We start from the raw sequence: 27,696 nt of genomic DNA on the forward strand, positions 1-27,696 counted from the left end.
AGTATAGTTCTCAATCAGAGGCAGCTGTCAATCGTTGTCCCTGATTGAGAATCATACTTAGGTAGCCTGGTTTCACTTTTGAGTTGTGGATGTTTGTCTTCCGTATCAGTGTTTGTTGCCACACGGGACTGTTTTGTTTATTCACGTTTATTGTTTTGTTCCGGTGTTCTGTTGTGTTTGATTTAACATTATGGACACTTACCACGCTACGCATTGGTCCTCCGATCCTTCTCGCCACTCCTCCTCAGAAGAGGAGGACGAGATCCGTTACAGTAGAGCTATACAATTTCCTGAAAAAATTACTACAGTATTTAGCGATTCATTTTTGGTCATCTGTAATAACACCATCAATGTTTAACTTATGGATAGTGTTATTTTTAGAGTGAAATTTCTCAAGTCTAAAGAAAGAGGATGAAATCTGTTCTCCCTCCTCAATCAATTTTTTCCTATATCTAATAAAGGCTTCTTCTGCTTTTAATCTATATATATTATCCAGTTTATTTTGTAACTCAATTAGTGCCATCTTCTCCTCCCCCAAGAGGCCGGCTGGGGACCTCTGAGAAAAGGAAGTTATCTTAATGATCACCTTTTCCTCCTCAGCTCTTCTGGTCTTAGCAAGATTACTACCATATTTTCTAAAGTATTTGGACACCTCAAATTTAAAGAGCTCCCAGTTCTTGCAATAAGATTTTTCTTCACAAGCCCTTTCCCAAAAGTGTGAAAGCAGATCTTTAACCTCAAACTTAACTATATCATTATTTAATAATGAGCTATTTAGCTTCCAGTAGGATGCTCTACCAAGGTTAGTATCATGGCCAAATATTTTGATATCAATGTAAATGGCCCTATGGTCTGTGAGGGGAGTAGTACAAATATTTGTAGTAACACACTCACTATTAATACATTTGGATATAAGCCAAAAATCTATTCTGGATTGTCTGGAACCTGTTTTGTTACTCCAAGTGAATCATCTGTCAGCTGGAAACCTCTCTCCATATATCAGTAAGATCAAACTTTTCCATAAAAAGTATTAAACCCAAATTCTGATTGATTAATGCACTTGTGGCTGAATGGAAGCAAATCCCTGCAACAATATTCCAACATCTAGTGGAAAGTCTTCCCAGAAGAGTGGAGGCTGTTATAGCAGCAAAGTGGGGGACCTACTCCATATTAATGCCCATGATTTTGGAATGCGATGTTCGACAAGCAGATGTCCACATACCTTTGGTCATGAAGTGTATATTTATATTTCATATTCTGACATTGTTCATTCTAATATTTCTTAATTCATTAATTTTTATTTTGGGGATTTGCATGTATTGTCTTGTTGCTCTGTTGGAGTTAGGACCATAAGCATTTCGGCTCCGCCCATAATAACATCTGCAAAATTATTGTACAACCAATGAAATGTGATTTGTCTTCAGCCGGTCTTCTGCAAAAAGTGCTGTAACCTGGAGATATGGCGTGTTGGAACATTACTATAAAAAGGTGTGTTTCAATTCAACATTTTGGAATTATTATTTATCGCTGATATGACAGAAAAGCAGCTCCTCCTGCTTCCTAAACCGTACCGTAAGCGATGCATGTTTGTTCAGACTGAGCAAAACTCCCCAGTACAGAATATGCCTTAATTCCAATTAATGTTATGTGTAATGGAACTAACTGAGTCATGATCAAGGGCTAGCACCTTCTGCTCCTCGGATACAAAAAACGAAATAAGTCCACTTCTTGTTATCCTCACTTGACGCAACCATATCCAGATAACGCCACCCTCGCTCCAACTAGAAAGAGTCAGAGCAAGGCTTGGCTTTACATATTCCAAAACCACTTCTCTTATTTCCCCTTTTGTTCGCCACTACAGTCAATTCCTTTTCACTCTTAACAGTCTACTCCACTCGACGCGCCATCAGTTTCAAACAAAACATCCGCCTCCGCCATCTTCATTTCCGTACGTTCCGTAGTACACATTGTCTTCTTTTGATGACATCATCACTGGGACTTTCCGGATGCTTTGGGATTGTCGTGTAAAAAGTTGTTTTAAAATAGGATTACTCTAGGTAATATATCACCGCAGGGAAGAGGAATATAGATCACAGGAAACCAGGAATGAGGGTAAAGATCGACATGACACCGAATGGTTAAAATATTAAAACTCTCCGTTGTCAATAGGGACAGATATTCATGAACAGAATGTCAACAACGCGGCCCCTCCTTGATATGAAGCGAGTCACCGAGGTAACCTGTTCGGAACCGCCCGAAAACAGGCTATCACCAGTAGCGAGTAAACAACAGAAAGAGGTCCTGACAGTGGACGAATTTGCGGTCCTTGAAAACAAGGAAGAAGAACTGAATTGCGCTAAACGCAAAGTAGAACAGGTTTTCCAGGTAGCTTTCACAATTATCGGCCTTTTGGACCATACTGGAGCCCACTGTAGTACAGCATCAAGGCAGATATGGCTTAAACTCAAGGGAAAGAGAGACGACGTGTCGAAGGCAAAGGTAAACATTGACTGTGATTAATGAAAGGCCCATTCTTCAAGTGTTTATTTATTTTTGTCAGTTATGCAGTTCAATAGCAAATACCTTTCGTTGGTAGAGCAAAGGTCCATCCTTAAATGTTATGTGGTGGTAATAAAATAAGAGGTACCTAATTGGAATAGGTATGATATGACCAATGTAAAAATGCTGATATGAAAAGTTTTTTGCGTTTCATAATATAAGGCTTTGTGTAATCTTCTTTCTAGCTAACTGTACAGATTATATTAGTAAATATTATAAAACTAGTCCATCTGGGTGCCAGGTTTACAACATCATTACATAAGATCCCGACTGCATGATGGGTGTCAATTACACTTTTGTGCCAGTAAACCTGGAATCCCTTTCAACCCGATTGAGAACACAGAAAACGGAAGCCCCAACATATTTATTCCTTGCCATGTCATTTTTCTCCCTGGTGTACATAGTCATCAGGAAACCATGTGCACTCTATGGAGAGGAGACACACGTATGTATTGTGACAGCCAGGGCATCTCAAACTTGAGGCTGATTCATCAAATATTTCAGGAAACTGTTGAGATTTTGAGATTTCCTCATTGGGTTTCAGTTGATTTCTTACAACTTCCCATCTTCCACTTTTCAATCTTACCAATTTACAGTCAATGTGATGATGGCCGAGTTGTCATTGAAGATGATGAGTGACGTTTTCTTGGGCAGGCGGAGAGGGGGTATCCCTGAGCATCCTATTATCAGTTTCAAAAAGCTTTGAACATGGACCTTCTCATGTGAAATTATTTAATCAAATCAAATTGATTTATATAGCCCTTCTTACATCAGCTGATATTTCAAAGAGCTGTACAGAAACCCAGCCTAAAACCCCAAACAGCAAGCAATGCAGGTGTAGAAGCAAGGTGGCTAGGAAAAACTTCCTAGAAAGGCCAAAACCTAGGAAGAAACCTAGAGAGGAACCAGGCTATGTGGGGTGGCCAGTCCTCTTCTGGCTGTGCCGGGTGGAGATTATAACAGAACATGGCCAAGATGTTCAAATGTTCATAAATGACCAGCATGGTAAAATAATAATAATCACAGGCAGAACAGTTGAAACTGGAGCAGCAGCACAGCCAGGTGGACTGGGGACAGCAAGGAGTCATAATGTCAGGTAGTCCTGAGGCATGGTCCTAGGGCTCAGGTCCTCTTGAGAGAGAGAGAGAAAGAGAGAATAAGAGAGAGCATACTTAAATTCACACAGGACACCGGATAGGACAGGAGAAGTACTCCAGATATAACAAACTGACCCTAGCCCCCCCGACACAAACTACTGCAGCATAAATACTGGAGGCTGAGACAAGAGGGGTCAGGAGACACTGACACTGATGTAGTCTAGATCCCCATCCATGGTACTTTATGAACTAGGTGTGTTGCCTACATCTGTGTAAGTTGATGTTGGACAAATAATTTTATGTTGTTGGCATGTCTACTTCTCTAACTGGTGTTGACTCTGTGTTGTTACAGGAGTACCTGAAAGGTCTCTGTGACCCAGAGCTGCAGCAGGTGGAGCGCTACCCTGTGGACATCCACTGCATCTTTGCCGGTGCCCGGGGTTTGTTCCTGGATCGGCTGCTGCGGGACACCAGCGCTGAGGTTGTGGTGCTGGAGCCGGGGCGATTGCGCCTGCTGGGCTGCGTTGAGTCTGTCGTCATGGCACAGAGCCGTGTGCAGCAGTTTGTTGCTCTCTTCCAAGAGAAGCGGAGCCTGCCCGGAGACAGGGAGCAGACCGTCAAACGCACCTTCAAGATGTTTGTGGAGGAGCGAGACGATAAGTACGCCATGGAGCTGCTCTTGCTACCCAGTGCCCTGAAGGAGGAGCTGTTAGGTCTTGCCCAGAGCCCCACTCAGCCTGGTGGGGTTATAGACGTGGACCAGGATCGCTCCCAAAGCAGCACCCCTGTCACTGACCTCTCCAACCGCATCGTGGACACCAGCTTTGAGGAGAAGGCGGCTGGGGCTCCAGCCGGGGCCGAAGCGGGGTTGCTGAATGGCATCCGACCCTCCCACAAGCGGCGGTCGTCAGAGAGCGAGCTGAGGGACACCAAGAGGCAGTTCTCCCTAGAGAGGAGGGGTGAGTCGATTGAGAATGAGTGCCACACTGTAACCAGTGACAGCCGAGCTAAGACTCCCTCCAAGGCCAACATGAGGCTTATGGTGCTGGACTCCACTGATAGTGCGGATGACCGGGAAGCTGTGGCCCCTGAGACCAACCTGCGGTGCCTGGTGAACTTCTTCGGGACCATGGGCTACCAGCAGGAGGTGGTGGAGAGGGTGGTGAGGGAGACGGGCCAGACAGAGGACACCTTCCTGCTGCTGGAGCGCATTGTGGAGGAGAGCCAGAGAACAGAGGGGCAGCGAGGTGGGGCGTCCTCAACCCACAACCCTGAGTCTTCATCTTCCTCCTCCACTACTTTCTCCAGGGATAAGGACAGAGGGACAGATAGAATACCAAACAGAGCCCTGGATGTAAAGTCCAAGGAGAACATTAAGCCACTCAGCAGCAATGCTGTGGGACAGAGGGGACAGTGTAGCAGCATGCTGCAGACAGTGATACTAAAGAGGAGCAGCACTGGTCAGGGGGCTGCTTACAATATCATCACCATTGATGATGACGAGGACAGTTCCGACACTATGACTGGCGTTAAGGCCAGGACGGCAGAGCAGCTGGATCCTCCAACGGGGTCCAGGGTGGACTACTTTTCCCGGGGAGGGGCTCAGACCATGGGGCCGGTACATGTGGAGAGTGTGACGGCACTGCGGAGCACACCACAGTGTCCGACCCAGCCAGCAGGTACAGGGCCAGGCTGCTCCTACCAGACCCTGTCAGCCAGGGTCCCTCCACCCCGCACAGAGCTCCCTCCACCACCCCTGACTGCCACGACCCGCTTCCATGAGTCCCTAAGAACCCCCTACTCCCTGACCCTAAAGAACGAGCCTGGACACCCTGACCTCCGCCACATCATCATCGACGGCAGCAACGTGGCCATGGCGTGAGTAATCCCCCCTCTTACTGTGCCCACACACATTTTGTCATCATCAGATAAGACTTTGTCTGGACCACCTGTGTGTAGGCCTATGTGAGCTCTGGTGTGTGAGTGAAAGCAAGAGTGTAACCCTCAGTCAGGACTTTCTCATGGGTAACATTGTAAATGCTCATAGCTGAGAGCTCTTCCAGTAACCCACTGTAAATGTATGTGTGTATATATATGAGTAGATAGGCCTAGCACATGGCTGCAGTGAGGGGCGTCTAAGTGGCTTTCCAGATGGGAAAATCTTTCTCTGACTATGAAATAAGTAATAGTAATGGGCAATTCCACAGTAACGGAATTGCGCTGAGACTCAAATGTTTCACTTAAAATATAAGCAAAAACCATTGGTTTCAAAGTTTAACCAACCATACAACTCTCTGCACAATGACTACTTTGAACAATTTACACTGAACATTTTACAAAAACACATTTATTTAATGAGCTCTGCCCCTAAGTAAGACCAAATTTGGTTGGTTCAGACCAAATCTGAACAAATCAAGACATCTATGTTTCACAACTTTGGACATCAAAGTACAGCTCAGTAGAGTACCGTACAGAACAGTACAGTGGAGTATATACAATAATGTAGATTACAGTACAATACAGTAATTATAGTGTACTCTAGTGTGCTTTACTGTGTACTGAACTATACTCTACTTTTCTTTACTGACTGGTCTCTACAGTACTGTACTGAACAATACGCTGATATTATTTTACTGTGCTGTACTGTACTTAATAATACATGAGGCCATGTGCTATGACATTTTTATCATGGCTGTGACGTGGCCATATCCTAACTAGAGGTTTACCGATTTATGATTTTTCAATACCGATTATTGGAGGACCAAAAAAAGCCATTACACATTAAGAGGCGATTCATTTTATTTTTTATTTTTTTATCATGTATTTGTAATAGTGACAATTACAACAATACTGAATGAACACTTATTTTAACTTAATACATAAATAAAAATCTATTTATCCTCAAATAAATAATGAAACATGTTCAATTTGTTTTAAATAATGCAAAAACAAAGTCTTGGAGAAGTAAAAGTGAAATATGTGCCATGTAAAAAAGCTAACGTTCGAGTTCCTTGCTCAGAACATGAGAACATATGAAAGTTGATGGTTCCTTTTAACATGAGACTTCAATATTCCCAGGTAAGAGGTTTTAGGTTGTAGTTAATATAGTATTTATAGGACTATTTCTCTCTATACCATTTGTATTTCATATACCTTTGACTATTGGATGTTATTATAGGCACTTTAGTATTGCCAGTGTAACAGTATAGCTTCCGTCCCTCTCCTCGCCCCTACCTGGGCTCGAACCAGGAACACATCGACAACAGCCACACTCGAAGCAGCGTTACCCATCACTCCACAAAAGCTGCGGCCTTTGCAGAGCAAGGGGAACAACTACTCTAAGTCTCAGAGCGAGTGACGTTTGAAACACTATTAGCGCGTACCCCGCTAACTAGCTAGCCATTTCACATTGTTTACACCAGCCATTAGGCTAATAGGCTTGAAGTCATAAACAGCGCTGTGCTTGCGAAGAGCCTCTGGCAAAATGCACAAAGTGCTGTTTGAATGAATGCTTACGAGCCTGCTGCTGCCTACCATCGCTCAGTCAGACTGCTCTATCAAATCATAGACTTAATTATAACATAATAACACACAGAAATACGAGCCTTTGGTCATTAATATGGTCGAATCCGGAAACGATCATTTCGAAAACAAAACGTTTATTATTCCAGTGAAATACTGAACCGTTCGGTATTTTATCTAAAGGGTAGCATCCCGAAGTCTAAATATTCTTGTTACATTGCACAACCTTCAACCTGCCTGTGACTGGAACGAATTGCAAAAATCGCTGAAGTTGGAGACTTTTATCTCCCTCACCAATTTCAAACATCTGCTATCTGAGCAGCTAACTGATTGCTGCAGCTGTACATAGTCTATCGGTAAATAGCCCACCCAATTTGACCTACCTCATCCCCATACTGTTTTTATTTATTTACTTTTCTGCTCTTTTGCACACCAATATCTCTACCTGTACATGACCATCTGATCATTTATCACTCCAGTGTTAATCTGCAAAATTGGAATTATTCGCCTACCTCCATGCCTTTTGCACACAATGTATATAGACTCTTTTTTTTCTACTGTGTTATTGATTTGTTAATTGTTTACTCCATTTGTAACTCTGTTGTCTGTTCACACTGCTATGCTTTATCTTGGCCAGGTCGCAGTTGCAAATGAAAACTTGTTCTCAACTAGCCTACCTGGTTAAATAAAGGTGAAATAAAATAAATGTAAAAAATTACATAAAATTCTGGCAAATTAGTTCGCAATGAGCCAGGCGGCCCAAACTGTTGCATATACCCTGACTCTGCGTGCAATGAACGCAAGAGAAGTGACACAATTTCACCTGGTTAATATTGCCTGGTAACCTGGATTTATTTTAGCTAAATATGCAGGTTTAAAAATATATACTTCTGTGTATTGATTTTAAGAAAGGCATGAGTGTTTATGGTTAGGTACAGTCGTCCAAGATTGTGCTTTTTTTGCAAATGCGCTTTTGTTAAATCTTCCCCCAGCGTTGCATCGATTATATGCAACGCAGGACACGCTAGATAAACTAGTAATATCATCAACCATGTGTAACTAGTGATAACTAGTGATTATGATTGATTGATTATTTTTATAAGATAAGTTTAATGCAAGCTAGCAACTTACCTTGGCTTACCTACTGTATTCGCGTAACAAGCAGGCTCCTCGTGGAGTGCAATGAGAGGCAGGTGGTTATAGCGTTTCGACTGGTTAACTGTAAGGTGGCAAGATTGGATCCCCCGAGCTGACAAGGTGAAAATCTGTCGTTCTGCCCCTGAACAAGGCAGTTAACATACCGTTCCTAGGCAGTCATTGAAAATAAGAATGTGTTCTTAACTGACTTGCCTAGTTAAATAAAGGTATAAAAAAAATATTTAAAAAATCGGCGCCCAAAAATAACGATTACCGATTGTTATGAAAACTTGAAATCGGCCCTAATTAATCAGCCATTCCGATTAATCGGTCGACCTCTAATCCTAACCCTGGTTGTCAAGTGCAATTTTAGGCGTTCTCTAGTCGTTAATTCTATTCGTATTGACTGCCATGTAAAGCAAAACTACCCAAGCACTGGTTGCAGGTTCATATGGCAAAAAAAAGCTGCTATGGAGGCCCCCCCTACCCCTTGCCTAGGAACATACAGAGAACTCAAATGTGTATTTAGGGCTGGATTGGGAAGGTGTGAAACGTATCACAGAGAGAAAGAAGCCAATCAATCTTATTGTACAAGTTCTCAACATTTTATGAGCGATCACTCAGAGAAAATTACACCAGCATTAAACTGATTCATTGATTGAATGAAACTATATCAATGCATTTGAATCATGAAGGTCATATGATGGAAAAGACAAAACAATTCCGATTCAGATTCACGTTTGTTCTACAAGAGAATCTTAGCACTTCTCACACATCACATAGGCCTCAACAAAACATAGAAAACCCAGCAGATACCCTCCCATCTGACCCCACCCCATACCTGCCCATATGGGGAGTTGTTCATAATAGAACCCCACAGTGGACATGTCATAATACCCACAAAACCTTGCGGTCAAACAGGGAAATGATTCCAACCGTTTTTTCCACCATTCATTTTTCCCATAGGGGATTTTATAAACACTTCAAATAAGGGCTGCGTTTTGTGTAGGCTTACCCTGGCGTGATGTTTTGATAACTGTAAATCTCGGACAAGGTGACTTTTAATATATTGGGCTCTATTTATTCTCAGATTTAAAAATGATAATTAAAAATTAAAGTAGACGATCAGCTAATAATTAGCATTTTATTTTTGGGGGCAAGTACAGGCAAATATATTGATAAAAGTCACCTTGTCAAGGCCTCCTGAGTGGCGCAGTGGTCTAAGGCACGGCATCGCAGTGCTTGAGGCGTCACTTCAATTGGCCCAGTTTTGTCCGGGTGAGGGCAGGGCTTGGCCGGGGGGGGGGCTTTACTTGGCTCATCGCGCTCTAGTGACTCCTTGTGGTGGTCTGGACTTCTGCAGGCTGACTTCAGTTGTCAATTGTGTTCAGAAGTGGGTGTCAAGAAGCGCGTAAGTGGGGGCTCATGTTTCGGAGGATGCATGACTCGACCTTCGCCTCTCCCGAGCCCGTTGGGGAGTTGCAGTGATGAGATTGGATTACAATTGGATATCACGAAATAAGGGGAGAAAAGGGGCTACCCCCCAACAAAAAAAACGTCTGCCTGTCCAGGAGAGATTTACAAGGTTATTAAAACGTCATGCCAGTAAGACAACCATTATTTTAAAAATCCCCCGTGGAAAAACATTTCCCTGTTTGACCGCTACAGTGTTACAGTAAAAAAACACTATAACATACTGTGTTACTCTCTAGTGATAGCACCTGGGAGGAAATGTAATTGTCTGATTTCTCTGACCTGATGGGAGATCAAAGCAGTGGTGGTGTGGGTGGTCTGGGCTGGAGATCATGTGTTGGGCATTGCACTGTATATTGCTTTTGTTCAGTAGGTGAGGGGGATCCAATCAGTTTAGATGCCGTGAAAAAAATTAAATAGTAGGCCTACTCCAGTGATATGAAATAATCTATACACTTTTATGCAAACCTTCAGAACATACAGTGCGAAACTTGAAAGAACTTGTGGTTTTCAAAGTAAAGTTAAATTATACAATATATCACTTGCGCACTCTGAAGTGGAAATAACAATGTAGTCTAACAACATCACTCCCAAATGGCACAGATGTGAGGTTTTTTTTTTTTCGCTATAGAAGCACTGGTCCTCTTAAAATCTAATTACAAGTTGCACATCTAAATAAATATTTAGGGTCATATTGATGGTCTACTCTGACATTCCTCCACTTGACACCACGGCTGCCAAGAATATAGGGTTGCTATAAGACGTAAATGGGAAAATAATGGACTTGTGAAAACTATTTTTAAAAAGCTATACCTGTGCCACCAGAGACTCTGGGTTCGCGCCCAAGCTCTGTCGCAGCCGGCCGCGACCGGGAGGTATGTGTGGCGATGCACAATTGGCCTAGCGTCGTCCAGGTTAGGGAGGGTTTGGCCAGTAGGGATATCATTGTCTCATCGCGCACCAGCGACTCTTGTGGCGGGCTGGGCGCAGTGCATGCTAACCAAGCTATACCACTACCATGAGATATGTTTAATGGTGACTACAGCCCTTCTGAAAAAAACATTTAAATCGTGTTAATGCAATAATTTTTTTCTCCCACCCTCCATGTATTCAATGTATTCATTTCAAACGTGGCTACCAATGCGCCTTTACTCCCGTGCTATTATTACACATCTGGCAGTTCCTTCTTTGTATGTTCCTAGCCCAGCGTTTCCCAAACTCAGTCCTCGGGACCCCAAGGGGTGCAGGTTTTGGTTTTACACAGCTGATTGAAATTATCACAGCTTGACGATTAGTTGATTATTTGAATCAGCTGTATAATTCTAGGGCAAAACCCAAAACATGCACCCCTCGGGATCCCGAGGACCGAGTTTAGGAAACGCTGTCCTAGCCCCTTTGCTAGCTAGCCAACTACATAGCTAACACAATCACTTCAGATTGAAGCTGGAAAGTCAGCAAACGAGCTGCATTTAGTTTAGGTTCACCTGTTTTCTATTGAAATTTCTTTGTATATATCCATAGAAAATTATGCTGTTTCATGATTTCGACTGGCTGAGAACAAAGCTGCCTGTCTCGACTCCTGACACGTTTATTATTATGGAACACGGTGGAGATCGAATTTCAATATTGCCGCGATGTTGCAAATGTCGAAGATAATGTATAGATACTTTTTACAGTGGAGATCAAGTTTATAAGTTGCATGGCTGGGCAGATGAGACAGTGGATCTGTAAAAGTAGTAGTGCGTTGCTAGGTGACAACGTAAACGATGGCACTTTTTTATGAATGTGGTTATGTGTATATTTAGTATATCATGGGCAGGATAGACTCTAACAATGGGAATTCCACACCATAATTAAGCAATAAGGCCCGAGGGGGTGTGGTATATGGTCAATATACCACGGCTAAGGGCTGTTCTTATGCACGATGCAATGCAGAGTGCCTGGAAACAGCACTTAGCTGTTATATCACAAACCCCAGAGAGGTGCCTTAATGATTATCAATATAATTAGAGCAGTAAAAATAAATTATTTGTCATACCTGTGGTATACGGTCTGATATACCACCTCTGTCAGCCAATCAGCATTCAGGGCTCAAACCACCCAGTTTATAATGAACTATACTCTACTTCTTTACTGTACTGTAGTTGTGAAACCAACTGTGGTTTGTGACTACTTTGATTTCCCATTGTAGCCAATTCAATTGCTGAAAATCTGTTAACGATTTCGTAACAGAATTCTGAGTTCTAATCACTTGCATAAACAAAATTATACCAGTAAAAACACTAACTAATTGATAGGCCTACCTTGTTACTTATGTGAACTTTTATTATCCTGTCTCATCAGGAGGGAGAGAAATTAGAAAATATCATAAAGATATGTGGGGTTTGGGTAATGGAATTTCAAATCGCACGGCAATGTTTCTTAAATGTACAGAAGGCAGACATTTTTCTCCAAAACTAAGTATGTGTTGATATTAGTTGGCATGGGTCTTTACATCAACATGAATGTGTTTTGATATATTTCTAATACTTTTTAAGACTTTTTCTGGTAGACCCCTTTCCCATCTGTTTGACCAGAAATCAAAGCCTTAGCTTATTCCTAATTTTTAGAATGCAAGATGGTTGAAAAATGTATCTATGCTGAAATTTCTCAGAAATATAGACTCTTAGCTTTTATTTGACACCCAATTGGATATGCTCCTATGAACGTCACATTGGTGCTCATGGGTCCTTTTACATGGAAATGGCCTAATATAAACTCTCTTTCTTATAATAATAATAATAATAATAATAATAATAATAAAAACTTGTCAGTTTTCCTGTTTCTTCCTTCTTGCCCTAAGCAATTTTATTCTGTCTACTGAAGTCATTACTGGAAGTATGAACAAGTATGGGGGTTTTATTTTAGAAAACTACAAGGGGGAATTTTTTTTTTTTTTTTTTTTTTTTTTTTTTGCATATTTCAAGGTGATTTTACTATCCACGTCAATGGTACTGGGGTTAGTTGCACATCCTGTTTGAACTCACTTTCTCTTTAAGAGGGAACTTCCCAGTAACTTTGTATTGCCTCACAAAAATTGAGATTTGTGTGTTTTGAGCTTTTGTGTGTATGTGTTCATCATGCTTTCTGGAAGTTTGTTTGCAAGGCCTGTTATGGTTTCTACTTAAAACGGTGTCTGCCCATATTGCTCAGCACTCTCACTATTTTTACTTGGACTCCAAGTAATATAAACTAACCCTATGTCAATCTTATTTTTAGATAAACATTGCATTCGGAAAGTATTCAAACCCCTTGACTTTTTCCACATTTTGTTACTTTACAGCCTTTTCTAAAATTGATTAACTTGTTTTTCCCCCCTATCAATCTACACACAATACCCCAAAATGCAAAAGCAAAAACAGATTTTTGCACAAAACTGAAATATCACATTAAAACCGGCATGGTGGGAAGTGGGGGTCAACGACAGAGTGATAATTATAACAATTGAAATGCTAATCCTTTGCACATGAACGCTCACTCATTCGGGAACAATTGCAATCAATATATATATTTATGCTCAGTGTGTCGTCTTGATCGCTGGTGAAAAGTTTGTTTCTGTTGGAGAGTTTCGTCCTCGCGCTCTCTCTCTCTCTCTCTCTCTTGGTTAGAAGGGATAGTTCAGAGTGACATTCATTCATTTGTTATAGAATGGATGTTTTGGCAGTTGTCGTTCTTCGCGTTCAATGATAACAAATTCCTAGCCGCAGACTAGTAATTGATATCAAAGACTTGTTCTTATTCTGTTGGTATCGATGGTCTAAGAGTTTAACCACGTGGTATGGTTAAAAGATTCAGCAATTGTCTACAACCTTTCTCCCCTCCTAATGGAGAAAAACATGGTCTGGTGATAATTTCTCAAAGTTGGGTCTTATTCCGAATTGCAGAAAGGGGCTGTCCCGGGATGTCTGACCCTAACTGGGCTCAGGGGTGGTCCTCTGATTTAGTTAACTCCAATTTCCTTTTTGAGTTTTCCTTCATTAAACAGTCCAAAATCACATTGTAAAATTGTGTAAACAGTATCATACTCACTCATTCATCTTATACCACAATTAGATGTAAACCTCATATCTGAGGCTATTATATAAACAGCGTCATGGTAATGTGGCCACACCGTCTCCCATGATCTTCCCCAAGTTGTAACAAACAGACCAGTTTGTAGCTGGATTCTTCACCGATCTTGTACTTTCTCTGGAACATGAAATTTGTTCGTACCTCAAGTTCCGTGAGGTGGAAGGAATTCCTTTGTTCTCTATGAAAATGTACTCTCTATACTGTGTGTCCATGAGGAGATCCTCAGGAATTTACGACATCTTTCAAAAACCATCAAGTGCTATGATGAAACTGCCAAAGGATAGGAAGACCCAGAGTTACCTCTGCTGTAGAGGATAAGTTCATTAAAGTTATCAGCCTCAGAAATCACAGCCCAAATAAATGCTTCAGAGTTCAAGTAACAGACACATCTCAACATCAACTGTTCAGAGGAGACTGAGTGAATCAGGCCTTCATGGTCGAATGGACATTAGACAGGTGGAAATCTTTCCTGAGACGCAGAGTAGGTGAACAGATGATCTCCGCATGTGTGGTTCCCACCATAAAGCATAGAGGAGGTGTGATGGTGTGCTTTGTTGGTGACACTGTCTGTGATTTATTTAGTATTCAAGGCACACTTAACCAGCATTCTGCAGCGATGCGCCATCCCATCTGGTTTGCGCTTAGTGGGACTATCACTTGTTTTTCAACAGGACAATGACCCAACACACCTCCATGATTACATCATGTACCTTCGTTATATGCATGTCAGCTGTGACATCGGTTTTGCACAACAGGCGTTAAACTAAGCATTGGCCAATACCGATGTTCAAATCATGTTGGCATTTTTAGCTAATATCGTCTGATTCCGATATGTTCACTGATTATATCGCGCATCCCTAGTAATTAGATTAATGTATTGTGAAGGATCAACAACTCAGGGTAGAATTTGATGTATAATTGTACAACTTTCAGAAAGTGACATTTCGGACCTGAATGCCAAAACATTCAAGAGATACGGGTGCTCAAAGTTGACCATTTTGCATACCATACCATGAGACAGCCACATCTTCATCACTGGAAAAGAAAACCAGTTGAGATTGATTTTTATTTAAAAGCTGACAAACAGGGTTGTCATTTTTTATTTTTTTTTATCTGGAAAAAAAAGTTTTGCATAAAAAATGTTTTTTTTTTAACCATTTAATGTCAATGATCTAGCTTTTTTCATATTCACATATGTTGTAGCTTATACTCTATTTTACATAATCTAAGGCAGGAATTGGCAACTGGCGACCCCCTTTTGTAGGCCCCGCGGCCAGCTATCTAAACTTGTAGTAAGCATGGTCGAATTACCCACCGGGGAGGGGCCCATTGATCATCCGTTAACTGCAAACATTTGCCTCCAACCTCTGGCAAAGGTGTAGAATTGCATGAAATTAGTTTTAAAGTTGCCCATCCCTGATATAAGGTTTTTGTGTTATGCCCGCCATCGGTTCAGACAGAGCATGCTCTTGAATACAGGGTGGATGTCATGCTTTGGTTGATAAATGTACTAAAATGGGAATACAATTTTCAACATTCAAATGGTACCACAAAGATGGTTGGAGGTCCACTTATTCTGAAATAGTTTCTGTAGTTAGTAACATATACAACTAGCTTTCCTGAAAATATTTTGTTAAAATATAATTTGATCTCTGAGAAATTAAGCTAATTGATTGCACCTAAATTGGCAATTTCTTTATTTATAGGATTCACAAAATATTCAATAAATATAGTACCCAACATCCGATTTGGACCAAACTTGTTCCGACCAATGAGTAAGACATGAGGAATCCCGGGGGGGAAAACAACAGCCATTCACAAACCCCCCACACCCCATGCCAATCCCTCCCCAATAACCAGTATACAGTAACAATTCTCTGTTTGACAAGTAGTATGAAGCTGTTTCTTGGAGTATTGCTTTTCCAATCTATGTAATGTATTCCCTGTGAATCTGATGGGTTTCTTCCCCTGTTAAAAAAAGACAGCAGATTTAACTACAGAAAAAATTTCAGAACAAACTGAAATGGTGGGTGTCATGGCTTTCTGAATTTTTATTTATTTTACTAGGCAAGTCAGTTAAGAACAAATTCTTATTTTCAATGACGGCCTAGGAACAGTGGGTTAACTGCCTGTTCAGGGGCAGAACGACAGATTTGTACCTTGTCGGCTCAGGGGTTTGAACTTGCAACCTTCCGGTTGCTAGTCCACCGCTCTAACCACTAGGCTACCCTGCTCGCCAACCATTGTGGAGAGGTTGGAGTCTGTTTGATTGAGTGTGTGGACAGGTGTCTTTTATACAGGTAACACTTTCAAACAGGTGCATTTAATACAGGTAATGAGTGGAGAACAGGAGGGCTTCTTAAAGAAAAACTAACAGGTCTGTGAGAGCTGGAATTCTTACTGTTTGGTAGGTGATCAAATTGTTATGTCATGCAATAAAATGCTAATTAGTTACTTTAAAAAATCATGCAATGTGATTTTCTGGATTTTTTTAGATTCAGTCTCTCACAGTTGAAGTGTACCTATGATAAAAATTACAGACCTCTACATACTTTGTAAGTAGGAAAACCTGCAAAATCGTCAGTGTATCAAATACTTGTTCTCCCCACTGTATGTGTATATGTATGCGTATGTATATGGATATATTTACAAAAAAATATAGATATGGGGAATTGGAAATGATACAAACAATGACATTGATGGAAGCAAAAATCTTTCCACAATATTAAGCTGATCCACACCTTAAAAAAAAGAAGAGGGGAAAAAAACAACACAACGTGCCATTGGAACACAGGAGTCATGGTTGCTGATAATGGGCCTCTGTACGCCTATGTAGATATTCCTTTAAAAATCAGCCGTTTCCTGCTACAATAGTCATTTACAACGTTAACCGTGTCTACACTGTACTTCTGATCAATTTGACGTTATTTTAATGGACATAACATGTGCTTTAATTTAAAAAACAAGGACATTTCTAAGTGACCCCAAACCTTTAAACTGTAGTGTACGCAAAAAAGAAGAAAATCTGAGTTTACGCATTTTTAGATCATTGATGTTAATGGTTTAAAAATGACAATTGATGTGTTTTCTTCTCAAGAAATAAACAAGTAATTTGACAACACTGTTTGTACGCTTTTAAATGATACACTCAACCGTTTATCTTTCCTAGTGATGAAGACATGCATGTCTCATGGTATGGTGGGGTATGACAAATGGGTCAACTTTGAGCAGCTTTATCTCCTGAATGTTTTGGCATTCAGGTCCAAAATGTCACTTTCTGACCAATTGTTCCATGGGCAAACGTGTATTGAACGTTTGTTTCAATTAAAAGGGATGCTGTCAAAAAGTGATGAAAATGGATTTACCTCATACACTACATGCTTGTCTCAAATCTCATTCCAAAATCATGGGCATTAATACGGTGTTGATCCCCCCTTTCCTACTATAACAGCCTCCACTCTTCTGGGAAGGTTTTCCACCAGATGCTAGAACATTGCTGCAGGGACTTGCTTCCATTCAGCCACTAGAGCATTAGCGAGGTCGGCACTGATGTTGGAGTGAATAGGCCTGGCTCGCAGTCGGCGTTCCAATTCCAATCCCAAAGGTGTTTGATGGGATGACGTCAGGGCTCTGTGCAGGCCAGTCAAGTTCTTCCACACCGATCTCGACAAACCATATCTGTATAGACCTTGCTTTGTACACAGGGAAATGGTCTTGCCTTCCCCAAACTGTTGCCACAAAGTTGGAAGCACAGAATCGTTTAGAATGTCATTGTACACTGTAGTGTTAAGATTTATCTTCATTGGAACTAAGGGGCCTAGCCTGACCCATGAACAGCCCCAGACCATTATTCCTCCTCCAGCAGGTAGAGTTCTCCTGTCATCCACCAAACCCAGATTTGTCTGTTGGACTGCCAGATGGTGAAGCATGAATCATCACTCAAGAGAACTTGTTTCCACTGCTCCAGAGTACAATGGCAGCGAGCTTTACACTACTCCAGCCGACGCTTGGCATTTGTGACAATATCGTTTGAAGGCAGTCATCAATTTGGCAATCTGAAATAGAACAATCACTTGATGTATTAGTTATAAGGCCAAATTGGTGCATACACCTTATGACAACCAGTGGAACAGCCACTTGCATCTAAATCTTGTTGGGGGGGAGAAGGATTACCTACCCTTACTTACCCTATCCTAGGTATTCCTTGAAGAGGTGGGGTTTCAGGTGTCTCCGGAAGGTGGTGATTGACTCCGCTGTCCTGGCGTCGTGAGGAGTTTGTTCCACCATTGGGGGCCAGAGCAGCGAACAGTTTTGACTGGGCTGAGCGGGAACTGTACTTCCTCAGTGGTAGGGAGGCGAGCAGGCCAGAGGTGGATGAACGCAGTGCCCTTGTTTGGGTGTAGGGCCTGATCAGAGCCTGGAGGTACTGAGGTGCCGTTCCCCTCACAGCTCCGTAGGCGAGCACCATGGTCTTGTAGCGGATGCGAGCTTCAACTGGAAGCCAGTGGAGAGAGCGGAGGAGCGGGGTGACGTGAGAGAACTTGGGAAGGTTGAACACCAGACGGGCTGCGGCGTTCTGGATGAGTTGTAGGGTTTAATGGCACAGGCAGGGAGCCCAGCCAACAGCGAGTTGCAGTAATCAAGACGGGAGATGACAAGTGCCTGGATTAGGACCTGCGCCGCTTCCTGTGTGAGGCAGGGTCGTACTCTGCGGATGTTGTAGAGCATGAACCTACAGGAACGGGACACCGCCTTGATGTTAGTTGAGAACGTCAGGGTGTTGTCCAGGATCACGCCAAGGTTCTTAGCGCTCTGGGAGGAGGACACAATGGAGTTGTCAACCGTGATGGCGAGATCATGGACGGGCAGTCCTTCCCGGGAGGAAGAGGAGCTCCGTCTTGCTGAGGTTCAGCTTGAGGTGGTGATCCGTCATCCACACTGATATGTCTGCCAGACATGCAGAGATGCGATTCGCCACCTGGTCATCAGAAGGGGAAAGGGAAGATTAATTGTGTGTCGTCTGCATAGCAATGATAGGAGAGACCATGTGAGGTTATGACAGAGCCAAGTGACTTGGTGTATAGCGAGAATAAGAGAGGGCCTAGAACAGAGCCCTGGGGACACCAGTGGTGAGAGCGCGTGGTGAGGAGACAGATTCTCGCCACGCCACCTGGTAGGAGCGACCTGTCAGGTAGGACGCAATCAAGCGTGGGCCGCGCCGGAGATGCCCAACTCGGAGAGGGTGGAGAGGAGGATCTGATGGTTCACAGTATCGAAGGCAGCCGATAGGTCTAGAAGGATGAGAGCAGAGGAGAGAGAGTTAGCTTTAGCAGTGCGGAGCGCCTCCGTGATACAGAGAGAAGAGCAGTCTCAGTTGAATGACTAGTCTTGAAACCTGACTGATTTGGATCAAGAAGGTCATTCTGAGAGAGATAGCGGTAGAGCTGGCCAAGGACGGCACGCTCAAGAGTTTTGGAGAGAAAGAGAGAAGGGATACTGGTCTGTAGTTGTTGACATCGGAGGGATCGAGTGTAGGTTTTTTCAGAAGGGTGCAACTCTCGCTCTCTTGAAGACGGGGGACGTAGCCAGCGGTCAGGGATGAGTTGATGAGCGAGGTGAGGTAAGGGAGAAGGTCTCCGGAAATGGTCTGGAGAAGAGAGGAGGGGATAGGGTCAAGCGGGCAGGTTGTTGGGCGGCCGGCCGTCACAAGACGCGAGATTTCATCTGGAGAGAGGGGAGAAAGAGGTCAGAGCATAGGGTAGGGCAGTGTGAGCAGAACCAGCGGTGTCGTTTGACTTAGCAAACGAGGATCGGATGTCGTCGACCTTCTTTTCAAAATGGTTAACAAAGTCATCTGCAGAGAGGGAGGAGGAGGGGGGGGGATTCAGGAGGGAGGAGAAGGTGGCAAAGAGCTTCCTAGGGTTAGAGGCAGATGCTTGGAATTTAGAATGGTAGAAAGTGGCTTTAGCAGCAGAGACAGAGGAGGAAAATGTAGAGAGGAGGGAGTGAAAGGATGCCAGGTCCGCAGGGAGGCGAGTTTTCCTCCATTTCCGCTCGGCTGCCCGGAGCCCTGTTCTGTGAGCTGCAATGAGTCGTCGAGCCACGGAGCGGGAGGGAGGACCGAGCCGGCCTGGAGGATAGGGGACATAGGGAGTCAAAGGATGCAGTAAGGGAGGAGAGGAGGGTTGAGGAGGCAGAATCAGGAGATAGGTTGGAGAAAGTTTGAGCAGAGGGAAGAGAAGATAGGATGGAAGAGGAGAGAGTAGCGGGGGAGAGAGAGCGAAGGTTGGGACGGCGCGATACCATCCGAGTAGGGGCAGTGTGGGAAGTGTTGGATGAGAGCGAGAGGGAAAAGGATACAAGGTAGTGGTCGGAGACTTGGAGGGAGTTGCAATGAGGTTAGTGGAAGAACAGCATCTAGTAAAGATGAGGTCAAGCGTATTGCCTGCCTTGTGAGTAGGGGGGAAGGTGAGAGGGTGAGGTCAAAAGAGGAGAGGAGTGGAAAGAAGGAGGCAGAGAGGAATGAGTCAAAGGTAGACGTGGGGAGGTTAAAGTCGCCCAGAACTGTGAGAGGTGAGCCGTCCTCAGGAAAGGAGCTTATCAAGGCATCAAGCTCATTGATGAACTCTCCGAGGGAACCTGGAGGGCGATAAATGATAAGGATGTTAAGCTTGAAAGGGCTGGTAACTGTGACAGCATGGAATTCAAAGGAGGCAATAGACAGATGGGTAAGGGGAGAAAGAGAGAAAGACCACTTGGGAGAGATGAGGATCCCGGTGCCACCACCCCGCTGACCAGAAGCTCTCGGGGTGTGCGAGAACACGTGGGCGGACGAGGAGAGAGCAGTAGGAGTAGCAGTGTTATCTGTGGTGATCCATGTTTCCGTCAGTGCCAAGAAGTCAAGGGACTGGAGGGAGGCATAGGCTGAGATGAACTCTGCCTTGTTGGCCGCAGATTGGCAGTTCCAGAGGCTACCAGAGACCTGGAACTCCACGTGGGTCGTACGCGCTGGGACCACCAGGTTAGGGTGGTCGCGGCCACGCGGTGTGGAGCGTTTGTATGGTCTCTAAACCTAATCACTGCTAAATAACCCTTCCTCCCCGTCTTCCTCCTGCTCCTCTTTAGGCACGGTCTCCACCGTTTCTTCTCCTGCCGGGGGATAGCCATTGCTGTTGAGACCTTTTGGAGTCGGGGCCACCGGGAGATCACCGTCTTTGTGCCTCAGTGGAGGCAGAAGAGAGACCGCTATACCACAGGTCAGAACAGACACGCCACAGCACTGGTCACCTCAACCTGTGCTAAATCTCATCCTTCTGGTTTTGGGTGGTAAAAAATGTACATGAAATGTACCGGTAGGAAAGCCATCCAAGGCTTTGGTCAGTTGAAAGACGATTGGAAAATAGTTGGGAGGATTCATGTTTGAATAGTTATAATGTGCTCCATGTGTGCTCTGTTAAGGATATGTTTAAATGCAGTGGTGATTTTAGCATGTAAATCTTGGTGGGGTAAACTCCCAAAAATGTTTAATGCATGCCAGCAAAGATACAACACTAAACAATACATTAATTTCACCATAACGGTGACAAACGGTGCCCACAAACTGTTAGGTCCTATATAGAGATGTCGCAACAGCAGTGCTTTCTTTTCAGCACCATGGAGTGAATCCTTACCAGTGCTACACCTGGCTTTCAGCGGAGCCTTGTCTGACAGCGAAAGTTAATTCAGCCTCATTTACAGCCTTTTTTTTAAACAGCTGATATGGCTGACTTGCTTGAACAAATGTGGCTTCTACTGACAATTGAGATGTACAAACTATGGCATAAGGGGACGACGAGCAGATAAGAAGCAATCTGTCATTTTGATTTAAGACATTAATGAGCGAGGTCGGACAGACGTACAGTACCAGTCAAAAGTTTGAAGACACCTACTCATTCAAGGGTTTTTTATTTATTTTTAATATTTTCTACATAAACTATGAAATAACACAATCATGAATCATGTAGTAACCAAAAAAGTGTTAAACAAATCAAAATATATTTTAGATTCTTCAAAGTAGCCTTGATGACAGCTTTGCACACTCTTGGCATTCTCTCAACCATCTTCACCTGGAATGTTTTTCCAACAGTCTTGAAGAAATTCCCACATATGCTGAGCACTTGTTGGTTGCTTTTTATTCACTCTGGTCCAACTTATCCCAAACCATCTCAATTGGGTTGAGGTCGGTTTTGTGGAGGCCAGGTCATCTGATGCAGCACTCCATCACTCTCCTTCTTGGTCAAATAGCCCTTACACAGCCTGGAGGTGTGTTGGGTCATTGTCCTGTTAAAAAATAAATTATAGTCCCACTAAGTGCAAACCAGATGGGATGGTGTATCTCTGCAGAATACTGTGATAGCCTTGCTGGTTAAGTGTGCCTTGAATTCCAAATAAAATCACAGACGGTGTCACCAGCAAAGCACCATCACACCTCCTACTCCATGCTTCACAGTGGGAACCACACATGCGGAGATCATCCGTTCACCTATTCTGTGTCTCACAAAGACACGGCGGTTGGAACCAGAAATCTTACATTTGAACTCATCAGACCAAAGGACAGATTTCCACTGGTCTAATGTCCATCGCTGTAGATATTCCATAAAAAAATTGCCGTTGCCAGCTACAATAGTCATTTACAACATTAACAATGTCTACACTGTATTTCTGATCAATTTGTGTTATTTTAACATCTCTAGGGTATGTGGGACACTAGCCCACCTGCCAACATCCAGTGAGATTGCAGAGCACCAAATTCAAATATAGAAATACTCAGAATAGATTCAGAATAGATACAACTATTTTACATAGGTGTCAGATTTAAAAATGCTTTACGGCAAAAGCATACCTTACAATTATTTGAGAACATAGCCCAGCAGACAAATAATTTACAAACCGTAACTAGCCAAGTAGAAGAGTTGCACAAGTCAGAAATTAGAAAATAAAATTAATCACTTACCTTTGATGATCTTCATATGTTTGCACTCAGAAGACATTCATTTATTCAATAAATGTTCCTGTTGTTCGATAAAGTCTCTTTATATCCGAAAACCTCCGTTTTGTTTGCGCTTTTTCTTCAGTAATCCACAGGCTCAAACGCAGTCCCAACAGGCAGACAAAAAAATCCAAATTGCTTCTGAAGCTAAGCAGGGTTGGTCCTGGTCAGTCCCTGGTTGGGAGACCAGATGCTGCTGGAAGTGGTGTTGGAGGGCCAGTAGGAGGCACTCTTTCCTCTGGTCTAAAAAATATCCCAATGCCCCAGGCCAGTGATTGGGGACACTGCCCTGTGTAGGGTGCCGTCTTTCGGATGGGACGTTAAACTGGTGTCCTGACTCTCTGCGGTCATTAAAGTTCCCATGGCACTTATCGTAAGAGTAGGGGTGTTAACCCCGGTGTCCTGGCTAAATTCCCAATCTGGCCATCAAACCATCACGGTCACCTAACAGTCCCCAGTTTACAATTGGCTCATTCATCCCCCTCCTCTCCCCTGTAACTATTCCCCAGGTCGTTGCTGCAAATGAGAATGTGTTCTCAGTCAACTTACCTGGTAAAATAACGGATAAATAAAAACGTTGTCAATATAAAAGGTAAACAAGAAATGCACTCTCTCGGTCGTGCGCATGAAAAAGCTCTGTGACACGGCAGGGTCTACTCATTCAGACTTCTCTTACTCCCTCATTTTTCAGAATACAAGCCTGAAACCATTTCTAAAGACTTGACATCTAGTGGAAGGCATAGGAACTGCCTAAGTCAATGGATACTGTAATGGCATTGAATAGAAAATTACAAACAAAACAAAAAATCCATCTTCTGGGCCTGAGTAGAAGGCAGTTTAATTTGGACATGCTTTTCATCCAAAATTCCAAATGCTGCCCCCTACCCTAGAGAGGTTAATGGACAAAACATGTTTTTCTTTAAAAAAACGGGTCATCACGGTGTAAATGTGTGTATTTCCTCCACGTGTCTCAACAGAACAACATTACCTGAATCAACTGGAAGACCTGCGTCTGCTCTCCTTCACTCCTTCCAGAGAGGTCTGTGGAAAGTGGATTTCCTCACATGATGACAGGTACTGCTAAGTCACACATCTCACCTCGTCATACAGCCTGCCCACCCTCTGTATATTCAACCCGGTGTCCCCCCTCCTTAATGTACAAAACATTAAGAATACCTTCTAGGCTCGGGCAGTATACCATATACTGGGGTATTTGGAGAAGAAAAAAAACTATTTTTTGTTAAGTTTAATATTTGTAGCTAGTTTAAGTAAATGCTTGCAGTCAACTTGTGCAATATGTTTGGCGATAAAGAACATTGCGTCACATTATTATCACATTATTATGAAGTTTATTTTAGTCCCCAGTCACATGTCATGTGGACGACAAGGTGTCAAAAGCGTTCCACAGGGATGCTGGCCCATATTGACTCCAATGCTTCCCACAGTTGTGTTAAGTTGGCTGGATGTCCTTTGGGTGTTGGATCATTCTTGATAAACACAGGAAACTGTTGAGTGTGAAAACACCAGCAGTGTTGTAGTTCTTGACACAAACCGGTGCGCCATACCCTATTCAAAGGTACTTAAATCTTTTGTCTTGCCCATTCACCCTCTGAAGCGCTCACATACACAATCCATGTGTCAATTGTCTCGAGGCTTAAAAATCCTTCTTTAACCTGCCTCCTCTCCTTCATCTACACTGATTGAAGTATTAATGTTTTTTTTGCTAACATGATGGTGGTCCTTGCTCACCTTTTATTTAAAAAAATGTATTGAAACTTTATTTAACTAGGCAAGTTGGAACAAATTCTTATTTACAATGACGACCTACCCTGGCCAAACCCGGACGATGGCCAATTGTGCGCCGCCCTATGGGACTCCCTATCGCGGTCGGATGTGATACAGCCTGGATTCGAACCAGGGACTGTAGTGATGCCTCTTGCACTGAGATGCAATGCCTTAGACCGCTCTGCCCCTCGGGAGCCTTGCCCACATTCTCTACTGCCACCTCATCCATACTGACTCACTGTCAGGTGACTCGGTCCTTTCACTCTCTCCCCTGCAGGTTTCTGCTCCATCTAGCAGAGAAGACAGGAGGGGTTATCGTCACCAATGACAACCTGCGGGACTTTGTAAATACATCACAGGCATGGTTGAAGATCATCCAAGAGAGGTGAAGGCCTTTTAACCAATCATCAGACATGCACTAATTTCTCCACAGACATATATATATATATATATATATATATATATATATATATATCATCCATGGACACATTATGTTAAGAATCCTTCTCCCCTAACACTGATTGTCCCCTTTTTCAAGGCTTTTGCAGTTTACCTTTGTGGAGGACCACTTTATGATCCCAGATGACCCCCTGGGGAAACATGGCCCCCACCTGGATGTTTTCTTACGGAAGGACAAAAGGTGTGTGTGAAAGAAAGGAGATGATGGTATTGTTCATACACTATGTCCTGACTGTAATGTGTGCGTACATGCATGCACACACGGCATGTATGTGTGAATATTGACCAAACATGTGTCTCTCACAGACCGAGCCCAGTTGCACCTCTTCTGAGGCCGGACCCCCAAGCCACCCCGCAGCATGTCCACGCTATGCAGTCTGCTCCCTGCCCCTCAGCTACCCCCCATCCCTCAGCTACCCCCTTGATGAGGCCACCCCTCCCAATGGCCGCACTCTGGGGCCCCTGGGTGGCACCGCCCTTGCCCTACACCCTCACCCCTTCTCCAGCGGTCGCACCCCCCTCCCCCAACACCGTCCCCCCCTCCACAGCGGTCACCCTCGGAAACCATAGAGCTCAAAAGTAAGCTGTACGATATCTTCCCCGGCCAGAATCAGCGCATTGACCGTATCCTGTGTGACAACCCCTACATGAGGGACCTGAACGCACTGTCAGGCCTTCTGCTGGGATGAAACCAAGCTCACATACAGTACTCAGCCACTCACACACAGATACACTTAAAAGTCTGTCTGTCGAATAATGGCGCCAAGAGTAGGCCTATGTACGGAAAACTGAGATGTTTTTTTATTAAAGACGATGATCAACTGCACTGCTATTGGGGATGGCTATTTGTTTGGAAGGCATCAGTCTCCATTTTCTCCACATTTTGTTTAAGTTCAACAGTGTCCATGGAACATATCCACTAGCACAAATGCACTTCTATGACATTTCTCAATAGTTTGCTTTCTAGTGAAACCATGGAATGTGGGGAGAAACTGTCCAGCTGGCATATGATGTGCACATATTTGTTCTGAGTACTTAGGTCTTTAAAGTGTGAAACCAAAATTGTGTTGAAATTGCTGTTATAACTGCTGAAGGAAAATTTATTTTGTTCATGATGTAATATATTTACAGTTTATATTATTTGATTGAGCAAATATGAAAATTGTGACATGTGTAGATATTGTTTTATGTGAACATCTACGAAAAATACAGCAGCCCATAAAGATGATTTAAAAAAAAAAAAACTTCAATCTACCTAATTGCTCCAGTGAATCACAAAACAGTGCTTTAGTACCAGGTTGGCAGGGTCTGGAGGACCCAGTGCCCTGTCCTAGCACACTCCTGTGCTGAGGTTAATTATATCTTATATTAATATTTTATCTAAAATATGAGTAAATTATATTTCTTACCTACTACACGTCAGTCTGGCTGCCTCTCATCTTCCAGTACTGAATCTCCACTACACTCACTGAGGACATAACCATTGTATCTTCGGGAGAGTCCCAGACTGACTCGGATGCCAGAAGAGACAATTTACCCATGTTACTCAATGATCTGGCACACCCTGGCCATTCTCTTTTGCAAGTCACTACCTTGTAATGGTAACACATAGCAAACCTGGAGTTCATGGTTGGTCAATAGGATAAGACCCCAGTCACCAGCTATGGCCACCAGAGGTCACTATACACTAAGCTGTCAGGGGCTAGTTGCTACTGAATCACTTCCTCATTACCACAAACAGAAGTGTCTATTATGAATAAATTAATTTGCTTCAGTTGTATATAACTTCGGTTTTGTATAACAGTAGTGATGGGGGGAAATCGATACAGTTACAGATTGGGATATTATATTTCACGATATATCGTATCGGTTTGACAATATCGCAATATTATTTTTGCACTAGTTGGCTATAACTGCACCAAAACTCAAGTGTTTTTCCTTAATAGCTTATTTTCCATCTTTTTAAATAGGGAGACAATTTGTTTTCAGCACTTTTATATTACTGATCAAAACTTGTTTTCTCATGCTCTCTCATCTCTCTGCAGCAGCCATATAGTGAGCAATGTTTGAACCATGGAATCACAATAAAATCACAGTATTGAATTGCAATACACATAGAATTGCAAGACATATTGTATCAGCATCATATCGTGAGGACCCTGGCAATTCCCACCCCTGTATAATAGTAATATTCAACTATTTTTTGATATTTTTGTCAGTGTATTCTACCAGTGAGGTAAAACTTTGGTCTATGTCTCCAAGTCCCCATTTGTTTACTCTCAACTAAATGCAATGGATGTCAGTCACTGATGTTTGGTTTAAAAAGAAAAAAAATTAAAAACATTTTCAGATTTCTATGAGAAGGGAAATGCTGTGGTATCACCAGGGTACAGACATTTTGTGGGTATCTCACAGTTAAATACAGGGTATGTATATGATCTCCACAGGCTGGTAAATTTAAGGCTATGTTTTTGTCATAAACAATAATTAATTTTCTTATTCTGTATGTTGCCGTCTTTGTTCTTA

At 42.9% G+C, this 27,696-nt stretch overlaps 1 protein-coding gene across 1 annotated transcript; it reads left to right on the forward strand.

Annotated features, from left to right (window-relative positions):
- Window positions 1–1,584: 1,584 nt before the first annotated feature.
- n4bp1 (nedd4 binding protein 1) lies at window positions 1,585–27,672 on the forward strand. Its single transcript, XM_052465708.1, has 8 exons — window positions 1,585–2,499; window positions 4,009–5,534; window positions 21,024–21,154; window positions 23,904–24,000; window positions 24,989–25,096; window positions 25,250–25,351; window positions 25,477–25,566; window positions 25,604–27,672. The coding sequence occupies exons 1-8, from the start codon at window positions 2,182–2,184 to the stop codon at window positions 25,857–25,859; spliced, it is 2,628 nt and encodes an 875-aa protein (XP_052321668.1). The 5' UTR covers window positions 1,585–2,181; the 3' UTR covers window positions 25,860–27,672.
- Window positions 27,673–27,696: the final 24 nt, after the last annotated feature.

This window comes from Oncorhynchus keta, chromosome 17 (genome assembly GCF_023373465.1).
Source record: "Oncorhynchus keta strain PuntledgeMale-10-30-2019 chromosome 17, Oket_V2, whole genome shotgun sequence".
Lineage (NCBI taxonomy): Eukaryota > Metazoa > Chordata > Actinopteri > Salmoniformes > Salmonidae > Oncorhynchus > Oncorhynchus keta.

Excerpts from the sequence above, each read along its gene's own strand:
- n4bp1 (XM_052465708.1), top strand. The coding sequence starts at position 2,182 with ATGAACAGAATGTCAACAACGCGGCCCCTCCTTGATATGAAGCGAGTC. Across the intron at positions 24,001-24,988 it reads ATTTCCTCACATGATGACAG|GTTTCTGCTCCATCTAGCAG; the intron begins GTACTGCTAAGT and ends TCTCCCCTGCAG. Across the intron at positions 25,567-25,603 it reads TCTGCTCCCTGCCCCTCAGC|CCCCTCCCAATGGCCGCACT; the intron begins TACCCCCCATCC and ends TTGATGAGGCCA.